The sequence below is a fragment of the Momordica charantia genome, assembly GCF_013281855.1.
Source record: "Momordica charantia cultivar OHB3-1 chromosome 1 unlocalized genomic scaffold, Mcharantia_2.0 BLBB01000001.1, whole genome shotgun sequence".
Taxonomy (NCBI): Eukaryota; Viridiplantae; Streptophyta; class Magnoliopsida; order Cucurbitales; family Cucurbitaceae; genus Momordica; species Momordica charantia.
This window is the reverse complement of record NW_028275157.1, coordinates 14,430,389-14,447,225: the sequence shown is the minus strand read 5'-3', so window position 1 is coordinate 14,447,225 and position 16,837 is coordinate 14,430,389. Positions and strand designations below refer to the sequence as shown.

Below are 16,837 nucleotides of genomic sequence, written 5' to 3'. Positions count from 1 at the left end.
GTCTTCTGCAAAAAAAACAAGTTCAACTATAGTTGGGAATATTACAATGGAGATCTCACTCAAGATATTATTATCTTGCTTCTAAGTAGCCTAACAACGACTACCTAGGATTACACACTTGAAAATACCCTCACTAAAACCCACGGGATACAAAATCCTTTTTTCACACACTGCTCACAATCACTCAAGTCTCCCTTATTTCAATTCTGTACAAATGAAACCTTAACAAAAGGGTTCTATTTATAAGAGGTCAAATATCCCAATAACAATATTGTAATCCTTATAAGACAATAATATCCTACTCCTTGTAGGAATTGGTAGTAGGGTTTGAAAATCATTTTCCTTGTAGGACACGGATATCTGTTTTGGCTCGATTATCCCAACACCTAAGATGTAAACATTGAATTCTTTTACACAAATAAAAGTTTTAATTTATTTTTTTTAAACTAAAAAAAAACCTACGAATTTTGTTAAATTAAAACAAAAAAATAAATAACTTTTTTATTTATTTCAACATTAACGAGATTATTTAAAAGAAAAAACTTTTATTTAAAAATAAAGTAAAATTTACTTTAAACAAAATTTATTTGCTAGAAAACTGCTTTTTTGTTAAGATTCTTTCCAAACAATGACGGTTTAAAAGAAATTAAAAAAAATATATTCTAAAACAACTTTCCAAAAGATTTTCTTTAAATGCTCTCTTTTTAAAAATCAGTTTTTTTAAAAAAACCTACAGATCTGACAAAAAAAATTAATCTTCCATATATAAAAATAAAAAAAAAAAAAAAAAAAACAAAAACAAAACTCACTTAAAAAAAATTAAAAAGACTCTTTAAAAAACAAAATTTAAAAGGAAAAAAAAAATAAAAAAAACTCCCGAGAAGACTCTTATTTTTTAATATAAAAAATAAATAAAACAAAGCTAACAAAAAAAAGTTTTCCTTTATTTATTTTTCAAACAAGGTTTATTTCATAAAAACTATTTCAACTTATTTAACTAAAATTTTAAAATAAAATCTCTTATTTAAACAAAATTAGAGAAAGAAAAACCTTTTTATTTTTTAAATATCAAAATCTTTATTTTCTTTTCAAAATTTATTTAAAATTTCGTTTAACTTTAAAAATAAAATTGGGTTTCTTATTAAAAAAAAAGGTTCTTTCCAACCTATTTACTCACTCAAAGCGTATTATCGGGAGGGAGGTCACCGGGGTACGTACGTCGCCAGAGGTCGTTGGAGTTGGTGATTGGAGGTCCTGTCATTCGCTTGTGTCGTCGGAGGTCGTGGGTATGAAGAAGAAAAGGTGGTGGTGGTGGGATAAGAAAGAAGAAGAGATGGAGTGGTGGTTATGGAGGAAAAAGACGAGTTTTATAGACGGAGAGAAGAAGAAAAGGTGAGGGTGTGAATTTCTAACTCTCTGCACTGTATGTACTGTCTCTGTGTGTGTGCCGTGCTCCGACGATAATAATGGGATGGTGTTGTCTACTAATTGTGCTACCAATTCTTCTATTGCAAGTGGTTGAAAGTTCGAATCCACATAGACTAAATGCTTAAACACTCGATATTCACTCAAGAAAATATTATAACAAGCAATGAGGTTTTCTTCCACTTAATACTAAACAGTGATGAGATGAAAACTTCAAAATAAGTATCTTAATGCAAACACACGGTATAAGTTCGTTAAAAGTACCAAACATCTACAATCACTCAGTAATATCTTGTAAAATAAAGGCACAAGGGGGAGAGTGAGTCGACTCTTCTGGGCCACCCTAACGATGTTGTAGCATTAATGAAGTAAGTGCAGTGGTCAAACAGACAAGATGCTTTTACAAACACCCCAGATTTTCTACTACTAACATTCATCGACAAACATCAGTAGCATATATATGCAGTTTTTATGACCAAGTTAGGTGATGCTTATCCCTAAGTCACCACACGCTAAACTTAAGTAGATTCTAGCTCGAGATGAAGTACTTAGCTTCCTATTACGATTTTCCAAAAGCTAACAAGAAGGTATTCCAACATAGTGATCAAGCACATTGAAACTAGAATGATAAACAACTTCAACTCAAAGCACACTTCCATTAAAACAAACAGCACGTTTACAGCCCAGAAAACAAGTCTAGAACATCTCCCCCTTACACAAGTTGTTAGCTATGCAAAGCCATAAGGAGAGTTAAGCAAAATGTGAGAATGAAAATAGAACAAAGATGAGAAAATGAAGAAAAAGGAGCTGAAGATCAGCTCCAAACTGCCACTGAAGAGTCTTCTTCTACTCCTTGCTTGCTCTGCGGTTCTACGAAAGGGTTCCTTCGAGTGAGGGTGGACTTCTTCCAAAAGTGAGTGAAGGGGAATGTTTCTTGAGGTGTGTCTTTGGAGACTTCTCCTCTTGGTTGTATTTATACCCCTTTCAGATATTAGGGCAATAACTCGGACCTTGAGGGACTCAGCTCTTACTTTTGGGTAAAACCTCCAATTACTGTGGTAATTTCGTTGTGCAGTTCTTTTACTATCAGCTTGTCGTTTTCTGCTGCTCTCTGAATCTGGATCTTGATGCTGCAACATCGTCAAAGCTGTAGCAAAATGCACCAAAATTAGTTTCGTTGCAGATTGACAATACTAAAATGTAGAAGGCTAGTGTTTATAGTCTTTTAAGCACAAAACCAGTGAATAAGGGTGCAAGTGAGGCTAACTTTAGCTAATTTATATCAACGTTATACTCAAATAACTCTCTATTTGGAGTTTTATTAGATGGTTAGAGAAAGGAGGGAAAGAAAAAGAAGGAGAAGATGTCACGTTACATGACTTTGACGTGGAAAAAATACAAGAGGAAAAAACTATTATTAAAAATCAAACATTTTGTTAAAATAAAATATTTATTTAATTAAAACAAAATCTTTCTAAAATAAAATTATTTACTTAAAAACAAATCATTTTTATTTATCTATTTTTTATTTTAATAATAAAAAAAATCTAAACAAAACCATTTTTTATTTTCTTATTAATAAAATTAAACATTTAAATAAATCTAACTATTATAATTTAAGTTAATTTAAACTTTATATTAAAACTAATTATAAAGTAAACTTATGTTATTTTTAATTAAAATAAAACTTAATAAAGTAACATTCAATAATATAAATTAAAATTAAAAATAAGTCGAATCAAATACAGTGTCTATATTGGTTAGAAGTGAAAAAAGAAATTTTGAGCATAGGCTCTTTTGACAGGAGATTTTCACATGAATTTAAGATCAAAATAAAGATTACAGGATAAAAGACAACACAAATTCATACTAAAAGCACTTTGACATTAATTTTATAAGGACTCTTCAATAAAAAAAAAAAATATTGAGAATGATTATTTGTTTAGGAATATGTTGTAATATCAAATTAAGAAGGTAAGGAAAAGTTGAAAAGAAAGTAAAGAATTCTACGCGTAGAAAAAACACCTATTTATCATTACAAAGTGGATGATTGACTGAAAAAAAATTAATAAATAATAAAGAATCCCACATTTACAAGTTAAATTGGATAGGCAAGAAGGAAGAAAAAGGAAGGGATCTTTTAAGCTCACTCTTTCTAAATTGTAGCCTTAAAAACTTTAGAAAGCCAAAATTTATATCTGGTAAGAGAAAAAATGAGTAAGAAAGAGCTAAATTTGTATGTAACTTAGTCCCTTATATATGTAGATTTGTGATTTTAACAAATATATTTATATATATAATTTGAGAGGTGTATTCCAAAATTCACCTTAGAAATTAACAAACTTACATACTTATGATCGACTTATTTAGACTCTTAGCACTAAAAGTCATACATTTAGGACCAAACCTTTTATCACTTTTATATTTAGATTATTCTCGCATTTAATAAGATGCCGTTAATTATTATTATTTTGCAGCCTTATATAATTATTTTATATGTACAATTAAATATTAATTGGAAAGTTTTATGATTTATTTACTATAACTCTTCTTAGATGTTTATAAATAGTTTAATTATAAAGGCAAAAAGTATAACATTTATTACAAATTAACTCATGATCGTTTTTTTTCTCCTAATGAGAAATTTGCCAATTCTCTTCCAAAGTCATGTCAAGTGGATTCAAATCTATTTCTATAATCTTATAATGTCTTTGTCACTTAATTAGCTTTCAATAAAATCTGATAATTACATATTATTTATGACTGTGAATTGTGATATCAAATATATGACAGGAAAATTTGGAAGAAAGCCAAGAGTCCCACCTTTACAAGTTACCTTGATAATTTGGATAACGAAAGAAAGTTGGAACAAGAAGAAAGAGAATCTTTAGCACATTGTTTTGATTGTGTGCAGCCTAAAGTTGAAAATTTGTATGTTTATACATTTGTAAAGCGTAGGTTTCGATTAGATTTTTGTCTCTAACTTTCTTAAAGATATGTTTTAGTCTCTTAATTCATACCTCTCTCAAAACAAAAATAGACATTATGAAAGTTTATGAACCAAAATAAAAAAATCTTGGACCAAAATCAAATAAATATATATAACTAGATTTTGAAAGATGGACATTGAAAATTCCCAACCTGAGATTTGCATATTTAAAATAAATAAAAAATATCGTCCATTTATAAATAAATTATTTTGTCCCTAAACTTGAACATGCAATAATCTAGTCTCTACATTTTTAAAGTTTGTAGTGATTATAGTCTAAATTTTGTGACAGTTTAATCATTGGGATAGGTATTTTTTGAGAAGGTGAAGTATCAATCTTTGACCTATAATGATTTGATACAAAAAAATCTCATTATAACATATAGTAAGAATTTTTTGGATTACAAATGATTTAATGTCTGATAATGTGTTTTGTAACACAAATTTAATTAATCAATGATTTGATTGAGTAGAGATGTGGAAAAGGTAGTTTTGAAGTGGAAGTGGGTTGATGAGAATTTATTTATGTGGAAAGGCGGCGAGGGATGTGGCTCAATATGGTTCACACACAAAGCCATGCGGCGATCCTCAGTGGCTAAGCCAACGCCCACGCGCCCCACATCTCACCTGTCGGTAAGCCATTCGAGACGGCCGCCGCATTTCATTATCTATTAGTTATTAGTCTGTTTGATAATCATATTATTTTATTATCAATTTTCTAAATGCGTTTTTAAAATTGAAGTCAAATTTTGAAAGGTTTCAGAAACCTCGTTCTTATTTTCAAAATTTGACTAATAATTCAAATAAAAAATATGATTAAACGAGTATAATTTTAAAAAGAGGAAGCTAAAAATGAATTCGTTCCTACGTTTCTTCTCCTCTCATTTTAATACTCTTTTAACTTTATCTTATCTTCTTTTAATCTCCTTCACACAAAGTGATATGAATATCCTTCATTTCTAATTAACCTTTTCATTTTGATTTTCTCATCCACTTTAATCTAATTATGCCTTCACTCTTTTTCCTCCCTCCTTTCCTTTTCCTTTTCGTACGGTTTTGTCAATGGCAGTCTATATATGAGATACTAATTACTTCTTTTTAGGTCGAAAGTTAATCCCCATCTATATATATATATATATATATTTTTTTTTTTTTTACTAAAAAAAGTCTGTGCATTAGTTTACATTTTATTTCATTCGTTTAGATTTATTTTGTTTTCTTTTTCTAAATGTTGATTTTAGTTCTTGAAGTTAAAAAAAAAAAGACAACAACATTTTTTGTTATGTTTAGGTCAATTTTTTACCCATTCAATATTCACCTCAACCAGGTAGGTTTGATACATGCCGATATCTATACCTTCAAATAAATTAAAAGTAGACCTTTTGAAAGCAACAAAATAAAATAAAATAAACTTGGAAGTTTAAGATTTCAACTATACATCGTCTTTCATAAATGTACTTCAAAATTTGTATTTGTTAAAACTGTAGGAATGAGTTTGTGATTGAATGGATAATGAATAATTTATATCCATTTCATTTTTTTGGATCGATTTAACGTTTAGATTACTTCATAATAAGATTTAAATTTGAACATAACTCAAATGGATAAAGTATCTTAATACAATTTCAAACATCCATGACTCAATTAAGTCATCATCTACTCTAAAATGGTAAAAAAATTAATATAAAAAATTTAGTCATTATATTTACCGGAGTCTGAGTAGTTATTTATACCATCTAAAAAGAAATTAAAGGACATACGCTGAAGATATGTTTGGTCTTATTTATCGTATTGTCCATCTCTCACCAAGATTTCATCAAACTCACATGGGTTGAATCCATTTGCTCCCTTTTAGAGCTTCTTATCCACAGCATTATAATTTTTAAAAAAATTGTTTTTTTTTTCTTCTTTTTGCTACCAGGCCCTTCTTGAACAATCGACTTGAAATAAAAATAGGACCAAACATATATAATATATTTTGTTTCTAATTAAAGCTTCACTATACAAAATTGTATAATTAACTAGCTTTAATTCAAAACATATGGACAAGTTAAAAAATGGTATATTTTGTTGATAATGTCTATACACTGTTGAAAAAAAAATGCTACATTGAGAAGAACCCAATAATATTCCGGCCATGATCTAGCTGGACGAAGAAGAAGTCATTTGATAGGAATAAAACAAACTAACAAATATTATCTCGATCACAATTCCAGACAATATATGCTAACTAATCCCAGATCAGGTTCCGGTTCCAATTATAACGGAAATAAATCAAATCAGAACTATGTTCAAACAGTAGATAAATCAACCTAAACTTCAAGCAACAAGAACAATAAAATATAGGGAAGAGAAATCGACACCGGATTTATACTGGTTCACCCAATGTGGGCTACGTCCAGTTCTCTGCTACCGTTGCAGGTTCCACTAAATGTCAGGAGAATCTTCAAGAGTTTACAACGCTCTATAATGATTTCTCTCACTTTTCTCTCAAAGAAAAATGCTCACGAATCACTCTTATAAGCTTCTAAAAATTCTTCAATGGAAACAAAAACTTACAGAGCTCACGTTTTTCTTTTCTGTGAAGCCTCACGAAGAAACTCTCGCCAAACCCTCTCTCTGTAAATTTCTCTCACTTGATTCTCTCTCTCTAGGGGTTGAAATCGTGGGCGGCAGACACTTACTTTTTAACCAAAAAAAAATTGCCAACTTAAAAGAAGAAGAAATAATGTAATGGGCCTTTTTTTTTTTATATTTAAGCTCATTAAGCCACCTTCATTCTTTCTTTTAATTTGGCTCCATTCTCAACATCATTTTTGACCCGAACACTTGGGTATTAAACAAATTATAAAAAAAAATGGAAAAAAGGTTTTATGTAACTGGAGGATTTTAGAATTTGGATGCATTGGAAATGGTCAAAAACATAAAATTTTGGTGAATGGGTTTGGCAGAAATATTAAAAGTGGCGTTTCCGATTAGAACTCTTGAAAATCTTTAACTTGTAGTCTCTGCAACTGCAACTGCAACTTTACTGCCTCTCACATGAGAGAGAGAGAGAGAGAGAGAGAGAGAGAGAGAGAGAGAGAGAGAAGTTTCATTGATCATTGATGGGGGGGCTGGACAAGAGGGTGAAAATGACTAACTTTTATGGGCCCGACAAGATGAAAAAGATAAGCCAATCACTCGTGAATTAGTGGGATTGGTTTACTTGGCCAGATCAATTGAAATAGAAATCATTTCCAATAAAAATGTTATATTTTTAATGGATGTTGTTTAATATAAATTTTTCAGAATCGAAATGAAGGGTTTCATTGATATTGTTTATTAAGAATTGAAATAGGAATCAAATATGTGAGATGCAACTAGTATAATATAGAAATCACAATTTTGATGAGTTTACTATTCCTTTTTTTTTTTTTACCCTCTTAAATTTATTTAAGTTAAATTATAAGTTTTATCCCAATCTTAGATGTAATGGATTTTAAAACTTTAAAATTGTCTAATAAGTCTATAAGTTTTCAATAACGAGTTTAATAAATCTTTAAATTAAAAAAAAAAGGTAATCTAAGAAAGTATTTGTTTGGGGAAGGAAATTGGAGTGCCACGTGTAGGACGTGATTGGTCAAGATATATTATACACAAACTTTCAGGTAGTTCTACCTCAAACCTTCCGAGGTGGGAGACTTAGCCGTTATTTCCTTCATTAAATAGGCAATATCTTAGTCAAGCCATCCGGGTTCGATCTGGAAGACCCGACAGGTTCGACCTCAACTCCAACCAAGGTAATTGCCTGTCGCAAGGCCTATCGGAGTCTACACATATAAATAGAGGGCCTCATTCTTACCCCAAGTATCGAATTGCTTCTCGAACTTAATATTGAGTCTGAGCTACTTACTGACTTGAACGTAAGAGATTTTACCCTCTTGTGCAAGTGTTCTCTTCAAGCTTGAAGTTGGAGTTCGACCAAAGTTTGGTCTTGTGCATTTCCTTGCATAAACAATGTTGTTGCGACAACAAATTTGAATTTCAATTATATTATGTAGAAACTGATTCCGCTAGTTTATAATATGATAACTTCAAACAAATGTGATGAGTCGAAGACTTAGGTTGAAGAGGAGATTAAACACCTTAGATTCAACTTTGAGAGATGTTCCTTCAATTGGTATAGAAGATCGAATAATCAATTAGCCCATGCAACGATGGAGTTGACAACTAATTTTGATGTGTCGAGAGGTTTTGACTTAAAAGAAGTACTAGAAGAGATAAAAGTAACTTACCAGGGAGAGTTCTCATGGTTATTAATGATTCCACTTATACACAATTGTAATTTAATTCTTTTTTCTTGTAGATTTTTATTTTTATTTTTATTTGTGTCCTAAAAAGATTTAAAAGAAGTGTTACATTGATGAACTTTCAATTTCTTTTTTTAATAGAAATTCAATCTCGTTAAATAGTATTGGAAATTGAAAGCGACACAAAATAAAAGTAAAAATTTATTGGATAGATTTATATTTTAAAAACCTATTTGAATATACTTTTTAAAATTTAAGAAATTATTAAATACGACATTTAAAGTGCATGTGAAATAAATTTATTATTTAATCTAGAATAATAGTTCATTATATTGACTTAGATAATTAATAAATGTATTTTAAAAATAATTATATTTAAATAATTTGTAGATTTATTGTAAATCCTCCCTCAAATCTATGGTTCCGATAAATTTGTTTTAGAAAAAGGAGGTTGCTATTGTTTCCTGCAAGTCCACACCCTCCATAGTGCATATCTCAAATTCGTCCATATAATTAATATAAATTGGGTTGGAAATCCTCTACCACATGTCATCAATGCATTGGATCTAAGTAAAACTAACACAGATGGTCTCTTAGGGCTACATATTAAGAAAAAAGACTGGCCCACCTATCACTCGAGTGATGTATGTTTGTCTCTTCAAGAGATGAACGTGAATTTAAAAAAAAACGTTATTTTTTAAAAATTAGTTTGGGTATCTAATATATTTTTAAAATAGTTTTATTTTTAGTAATCATTTTTTTAATCTCATTTTCATGTAGGCTTTGATAACATGAAAAAAAAAAGAAGAGAGCTTAATAATACAGAGAAGTATAAAATTTGTGCATGGGATTTTATTTATTTCAATGGTATACTCAATACGTTATTCCAACACAAAATATACAAAAGTAGATGAGAATCAATTTGAAAAAAAAAAAAGAGATAACAGTGGTAAAATGAAAAAAAGGATATAATATATATATTTATTTATTTATTTACGTATTTATTTATTTTGTCATTTTGTGAAAAGGAATTGGTAAGTGAATGAGAAACTTTTTTTTTTCTTTTTTGTGTGTGAATAGAATTTGCTTGAAATTTTAGTAAACCTCGATTTTTTAAAAGTTGCAAAACACAAAATAAAGATCTTTCTGGGATATTTTGTGTTGATTTTAACCATACATACAAATATAAATCTTCATGGTGATTGTGATCATCATTCATTCTTTATCTTTTTTTTTATTTAAAATAAATTTAGTAAATAAAAGCTATTACACGTAAAGTGAAGACATAAATAATTAAAAACTTTTTCTTAAACTATGTTTGTAATTATTTTTATAAAAATACATATTTATAGGTGTTATTTAAAACGATGCCAGCCAATTAAAAGTTTTATTAAAAAAAGACATAGTAAAGTTTGCTCATAAGGTCAAGGATTCATTGGACATGTGTGACAAGTAAAATCTTAAATAAAAGATAATTATATAAAAAAAGGTAATAATATAATAATGGAGCAAAACATAGCCAAAGCAAGCATAGCTCAACGTAATTGAGTTCGAATTCCCGCCCCAACTTGTTTTACTGAAAAAAAATGGAACAAAAACATACAAGATAGTTTGGAGGAAAAAAATCTCAAAAGACAACCAAAAGAACTATAAAAATTATTAAAACATAAATGGAAATTGTTAAATTTCGACATTAATTGTGGTCGAAATAAAATATCAACTTTACAAGTAACATAATAAATTGTCATAAATGATATGTGATTAGAATTACATGTTTCAACAATGAGATAACTACAATTTTGATGAGTCATTAAAAACCAATACATTAATCATGTCTTTTCAATTAAAAAAAAACTCTATTAATTATGTCTTTTTTTTTTCTGTTAATGATGCTGTAGAACTTAAAAAGCTTGTAGATAATGACGAAAGCATAAGTTAAATTCTAGTTTTCACTATAATTTTCTCTGTCTGCCTTAACTTTTACTTAAAAAAACACATTTAATTTATTCGAGTGAAAGAAAAAATTATACAACAACAAAGGATTCATGAATTAAGAACGTAAAACTATTATTGTAAAATTTTTGTTAGGATAATAAATTTGTAGGGTTCTAAGTTGAGGATGGTAGAAAACATTTCTCCTTATTCTGTTGAAGGGATGAGAATAAATATATAGAGAAAGAGAATAAATTTTACATTAACCTAATTAAATCTATCTTAAAAGTTCAGGAAAATGTGGTTAGGGTTGAAGATAAGAGAACAATTCTCTCTAGGTTATTTTTAGGTTGAGAAGGAAGATAGAGATAGAGAATAAATTGTTGTTAAACAAGATCAAGAAATTTCCATTTAAATGGGTTGGTTTCAAGATGGTAAAAAAATTAAAAAAAAAAAAAGCTCTTTTGACTTTTTTCAAAATAGAGAGCCTTGACCCATGACTTGATTTTTTGGGTAGAAATTAGATTTCAATTATAGTTGAATAAAATACTAGTGAAGACTTGTTTCAAAAAGAAAACACACACCTAACAACACCTTTTTCATTTTCAACCACTATTATTATAATTCTATTTTGTAAATGTAATTTAAAAGAAAAGGAAAAAAAACAAAGGGGTGGGAAAAGAAAAATAATAAAAAAAAGAAGGCAAAAGCATGTTGTGGGGAAGTCAAAAAATGGCTTAAATGAAAAAAAAAAAAGTGTAAAAAACAATTCATTTGGAAGGAAGCTAAAAATTGTCGTTATCCACTCTAGGATAAATCGTGGCAGGAAATGATTGGTTGTCAGTGTATGTCCCACCTAAAGAACTCACTACTCCACGTGTCATTGAGCCAATCAATTCGCTTGACAGGTTGAAAGAAATGGAAATTTAAAGAACAAATTTTTTCAAAAAAAAAAAAAGAGAGAGAGAGAGGAAAAAAAAAAGAAAAAAAAAAGATGGAGAAATTCAAATAGATTTCGAAAGAGGTTTCAGTTTTAGTGTGGTTCTTCCCTTCCCACCTTTCTTCTCTGCCTTATAAATTTGGTGGGGAGTGGCAGTTTCATCATCATTTCAACTCTGCATCTCACCATTCACGTGTTCTTCCTCTCTACCTCTTTTTCTGTTCCCCTGTTTTTTGTTTTTCTCTTTGTTTCCGGAGAAACCCACATCCAATTTCCGCCATTAGAGGGCAATCTGTGTTCTTTCACTGATTAGGATCAAAATGGAAGGAAAAAAGCAACTGGGTTCCTCTTCTTCTCTCACCATTGACCTGTTTGGCTCCAAAGAAACTTCCTACTCCTCAACCACTGGAATTTTCGGCTCTATATTTGCACCTTCTTCCAAGGTATGTATGTATATTATTGCCGTATTCATTGTCGATTGCTATCTGATTTCTTCACTTCACTTTGATCGTTGATTCTTTCACCTTTTGTTTCGTTTGTATTGTTATTGTTCGTTTTTCTGTTTCGGTGCCCCTCCATGGATTGCGATTCTTCTTGTTCTTTTACTCTTTTCTTTAAATGGGTTGCGATTTAGTAATAAATAACTTATGGATTGAAGCAAATCGGTGATGTTTCTCAATTGGGATCGTGTATTGAGTCCTGCTGAAATGCATTGCTTCTCCATCTGCCCCATTAAGTGAAAAGTTGAAGCAATAGAACACGTCAGATTTTGTGTTCATTGAATTAATTATTATGAATCTCTGGAATTTATATCTGTGATACTTTTTCAGGTGTTAGGGGGAGAGTCTCTGCTCTCTCAGATCAAAGAGGGAGAGAGGGATTCTGTAAATGAGCCATGGATCCCCAACACTGAAGCTAAAGGTTTGCATATCATTTTAGTTCCTTTGATAGTTTTGATCATCTCCACTTTGAGGTTCCCACCTGAAAATTGGATGTTCTAACTCTTGATTTCATAAGGTGTTGAAACTGATGTGTTGAACATGAACTCAGACAATGGTTTGATTTCTTAAAGGAAGAAAAAACAGCCGAGAACACTGAAGGGTTATGGTTTTGAAGTTAATTCTATTGTATAATATGTTTCAAGTGTTTTTTTATTCAAAAATTTGGATTTGTAACAAAAAATCTTGAGAATTTTGGAAAGTGTTTTTTGTTACCTCGCACTTCAAAGAAAATATATAAATAGGTTTTCAGTGAAATCATCTTAAAGAACAATTTCAGGATACAATCCACAACCAAGGCTTGATGCTTGCAATATCCGGTGACGGTGAACTCGTTTACAATCGCTTACACATGAGCTTTGTTCTAAAAATTTCTCGAACATGTTCTCTTCTAAAAATATCCATCTCATTAAGCAAGACCTTGAGATCTAAATACTGTTGTACGAAATCGTCCTTATTGATATCTTTCTATCTCTGCAGATGATGCTGCTAATCATAGACAAAAGGAGAGTCAGGAGATGAAGAATAAAGATCTGAGTTCCATTTATCAGGAACAAAGAGCACAACCATGTCATCTTAGCTCATCAATCTATTATGGTGGCCAAGATGTTTATTCTCAGTCTCAGAATTCCCATAATTCCGGGGTGAACTCGGTGGTACGTATATTCAACACATCATTTATAGTTTTATATCTTTGTCTAATTGCAGATTCAACCGATTTCATTTCTTTTTTCTTTTCCTTTTTATTCATCACATCATTTTCTTAGGGTAAGTTCACGGTTTAAAGCACTAAACATGGTAGTACTATTCTATTTGAGAAGTAATTGGAACTCTTGCATCTGTTCAAACAATGGTAACATGTAAAAGAATAGACATTGAAATATAATTGAGATTCTTTATCGCCCCCTAATGATCTGCTTTGACTTGTTTTGGTGATATCTCTCAGTTCAAGAAGGATGGGGGAGAAGATGATTCTGGGAGTGCTTCAAGAGGAAATTGGTGGCAAGGTATAAAAGGGATGTGCTGCTTATGAGAAAAAATATTGAAAATTGTCCTTCTTTCAATTTCAATTACTCATATTGTATTACTAAATCTTTGTTATTTGCAGGGTCTCTCTATTATTAGTACTAAATCACCTGCCAAGGTTTATATACTTATTAAGGTACTCATCTGCCATAATTTGTTTGAAGCATTTGGCTGATTATTCTTGCTTCTACATTTCGAAATCTCCCGACCAGTTGTAGACGATCAGTTGCTTCCCTTCAATGCATTTATAACCCAGAAACTCCCTACCTTTTATCTTTCTATAGAGTTAAAAACTGTAGATCCTGATCACCACCAAACTCCACGAGCTTTCCTTAAAATTTCAGAGTTCCATTATTTTTCTTGATGTCAACTATTGCCAAAGATGCCGAGATTCAGTTGCACTTATACTGCGACCATTTAACGTGCAGGTACATAGTATCATAGAGCTGCAGTACTACTACTAATACTACTTCACCTCTTAATGTACGAAGCTAGACGATAGTCAACAGCGAGATCGTTGTGGGAAAAGCTGGTGGATACATTTTCCAGCCAACACAACCGAATCTGTTTTAAGTTAATTAATACTTATAAGCATCTTTCTCAATTTTACTGTAAAGAATGCTTCCTTCTACTGCTTGCTGCTGCTGCTGTTTAAACCTTGGTGTCCTTAGCATAAAGAAAATATTGGTTTGTGTTTGCTTTGCATTATGGTATCTCAGTTCTCACATTAGAACCTGAATCAAAATCGTGATTAATACATGTTTCTGTTTGGTAGTCATTAAAATCTCCCATTTTTCACCATGCCACCTGCCATGGTTTCCTTGGAAAGCCAAACAAGGCCCAAGTTTTGTGAAAAGTCAATGCTGGAAGTGTCATTTTCCCATGTCCTTGTTCCTTATCCGAGTTTAAGGATATGTTGACACGGTGGCATTTGCCAAACCAGTCATTTTCTGTGAAAGGCTTTATGGTTTGGTTATGTTCTTGCTTTTCCATGGTCGTTAAGTTTGGCCGTTGAAAAAGAAATAAAGTTTGAAAAGACAGTGGGATGAGGACACAGATTCTGCAGCCACAATTCTTGGCAACGTTTGATCTGATTTTAACCCTTTCTCTTTTTATTTATTATTATATTTTTTTTTATGTTACTTTTGATTCTGCTCTATCTTGTCCATCCACAACGTCAGTCGAAAATGGATCTTTTATTAATTATTGATAAACACATTATTTGATCAAGTTTTTTTTGTTTTTGTTTTGTTGGTTTCAATTCAAATATTAAACTTGTGTTTGTTAATTTTCTCTTTAAAATAAGGTTTCATCAAATTTATTTAATATGCATAAATATATTTAAATGGGAAGGGAAATATTTGGTGGCCTTTTATTGTTCCAGAAGCAACTTTGACATATTGCCAAACCCACCGGCGGGCTCGTTGTAAATTTCACCACTACTTCATTTCCTCAAGGCAGTCTGTAAGCTGCAATTACAGAAAAACAACCCAATAACTTGCACTTACAACTTTTACGACTTTCAAAATCGTGTCTATTTTAGTTGATGTATTTTGTATCTAATAAGTTAAACTGATAATTAATTAAGATTAAATAGACGTAACTCTGGAAACTGATGATTAGTTGGATTAGATAGACATAACTCTAAAAGTTGAACTGAACTTATAATTTAATTTCAAATTCTTGAATTCGTAGGGTCGTGTCTAATGAGTCATTGGGCTTAATCTATCATATATTTTTTAAAATTTATTGATTTAGGAATTTATTAAATGGAGAAAAATTTAGGTCCACTTGATAACTATTTTGTTTTTGGTTCTATACTTTTAAAATTAAACTTATAAACACTATTTTCATCCGTGTATTTCTTTGTATAGCTACCTACCTTTTGAAGACGTTTTCAAAATCTAAGCTGTTGAGATTTGTAACACATATTTGGTACTAACACATTTTGTACCACATTTCTTGTATCACCAACATTTGTACTATTTCATTTGTTTATTCACAATTTCGAATCACTTTAATTTGAAGTTGATTTCTCATTATTTTTAACACTTTCATTTTCTCAACACAAGCCAAAATTTGAAAAATAAAACGGGTAGTTTTAAAAAACTTGTTTTTTTGTTTTGGATTTTGGCCTTCAAATATATTTTTAAGAAAGACAAAAACGTATTAAGAAAATTGTGAGAAAAACAAGGAGAATTAAAACGAAGTGATTATTAAACAATAACTTAATAATCAATGAGATAGTCATAGACTCATAGGACCTATTTTTATAAATCAATTAGACACATTTTAAAGTTGGTCACGTATTTAAAGCAGTAAACTCAATAATATATATAACCCAACAAAAAGATTAAGATGTTGAATCAAAGTATAAGGTAGAAAGAGTGATTTTGAAAAAAAAAAAGGTTCAAGAATAATTAATTTTCTAAAATCAACGCACCCAAATAATACCTTAAAAATTAATTTTAAAATCAATTTGTTTAATTTGAGAAATATGACTAATGGCAATGGAACTGATATTGTGTTTAAGAACAACTCACGGCCACACTTGAAGCCGACGGGGCGGCGAGCAATGTTGCAGCGTGTGGGGATGGTGACGGCAATTCTGGGGTCGACGCCGGCGCTTCTGGCGGTCGGAGAAAGAAAGGCGGCGCAGAGGCAGGCTGGTCGTCGCCCAATTTGGGCCAACCGCCGGCAGCAATTTCTGGGGACATTGGCTCCGGCGTTTCGCGCGGCGGTGATGCAGGGAAAAAGCTTCACGGCGACGCTATCTGGATCGGATTTCCCACATGGACTCGACCCCGCCGCCACTTTCAGCCTTGAAATTGAAATGTCTGTGGCCAACAGAAGCCCCACCACCATCACCACCTTCACCTTCATCCCAATCCCACCTTTCATTTTTTTCTCTCCCTAAATTTGCAATTCTCTAAAAACTTTATACTTCAACTTCAGAATGAAGGCTTTAAATATATAGTAACCAGTCCTAAGGTTGGTTGGCGTGCAACGGATCAACCATTTATTTTTATCGTGAAAAATCCTTCTCGATCTAAACTTTTAATTTTTATTTAATATTATTACACTTTGATAAAAAAATTTGTGGTACAAACTAAATTGTTACAAATTTTAAACACTAATCTTATATACTAAAATTCTCCTGAACTTAATTGTTATAAACTTTAAATTATCTAGACTAAATTATATTGGACTAAATCGTTATTTATATGGACGGAAT

The 16,837-nt window shown here is 30.8% G+C and overlaps 1 protein-coding gene across 1 annotated transcript; it reads left to right on the top strand.

The window, feature by feature from the left end:
- Positions 1-11,595: 11,595 nt before the first annotated feature.
- On the top strand, positions 11,596-14,307 carry SIS (E3 ubiquitin-protein ligase RLIM-like protein). Its single transcript, XM_022295875.2, has 6 exons — positions 11,596-12,021; positions 12,409-12,499; positions 13,057-13,232; positions 13,523-13,583; positions 13,685-13,738; positions 14,031-14,307. The coding sequence occupies exons 1-5, from the start codon at positions 11,899-11,901 to the stop codon at positions 13,699-13,701; spliced, it is 468 nt and encodes a 155-aa protein (XP_022151567.1). The 5' UTR covers positions 11,596-11,898; the 3' UTR covers positions 13,702-13,738; positions 14,031-14,307.
- Positions 14,308-16,837: the final 2,530 nt, after the last annotated feature.

Coding starts and splice junctions, on each gene's coding strand:
- SIS (XM_022295875.2), top strand. CDS start 11,899: ATGGAAGGAAAAAAGCAACTGGGTTCCTCTTCTTCTCTCACCATTGAC. Junction 12,022..12,408: donor TATTTGCACCTTCTTCCAAG/GTATGTATGTAT, acceptor ATACTTTTTCAG/GTGTTAGGGGGAGAGTCTCT. Junction 13,233..13,522: donor ATTCCGGGGTGAACTCGGTG/GTACGTATATTC, acceptor GATATCTCTCAG/TTCAAGAAGGATGGGGGAGA.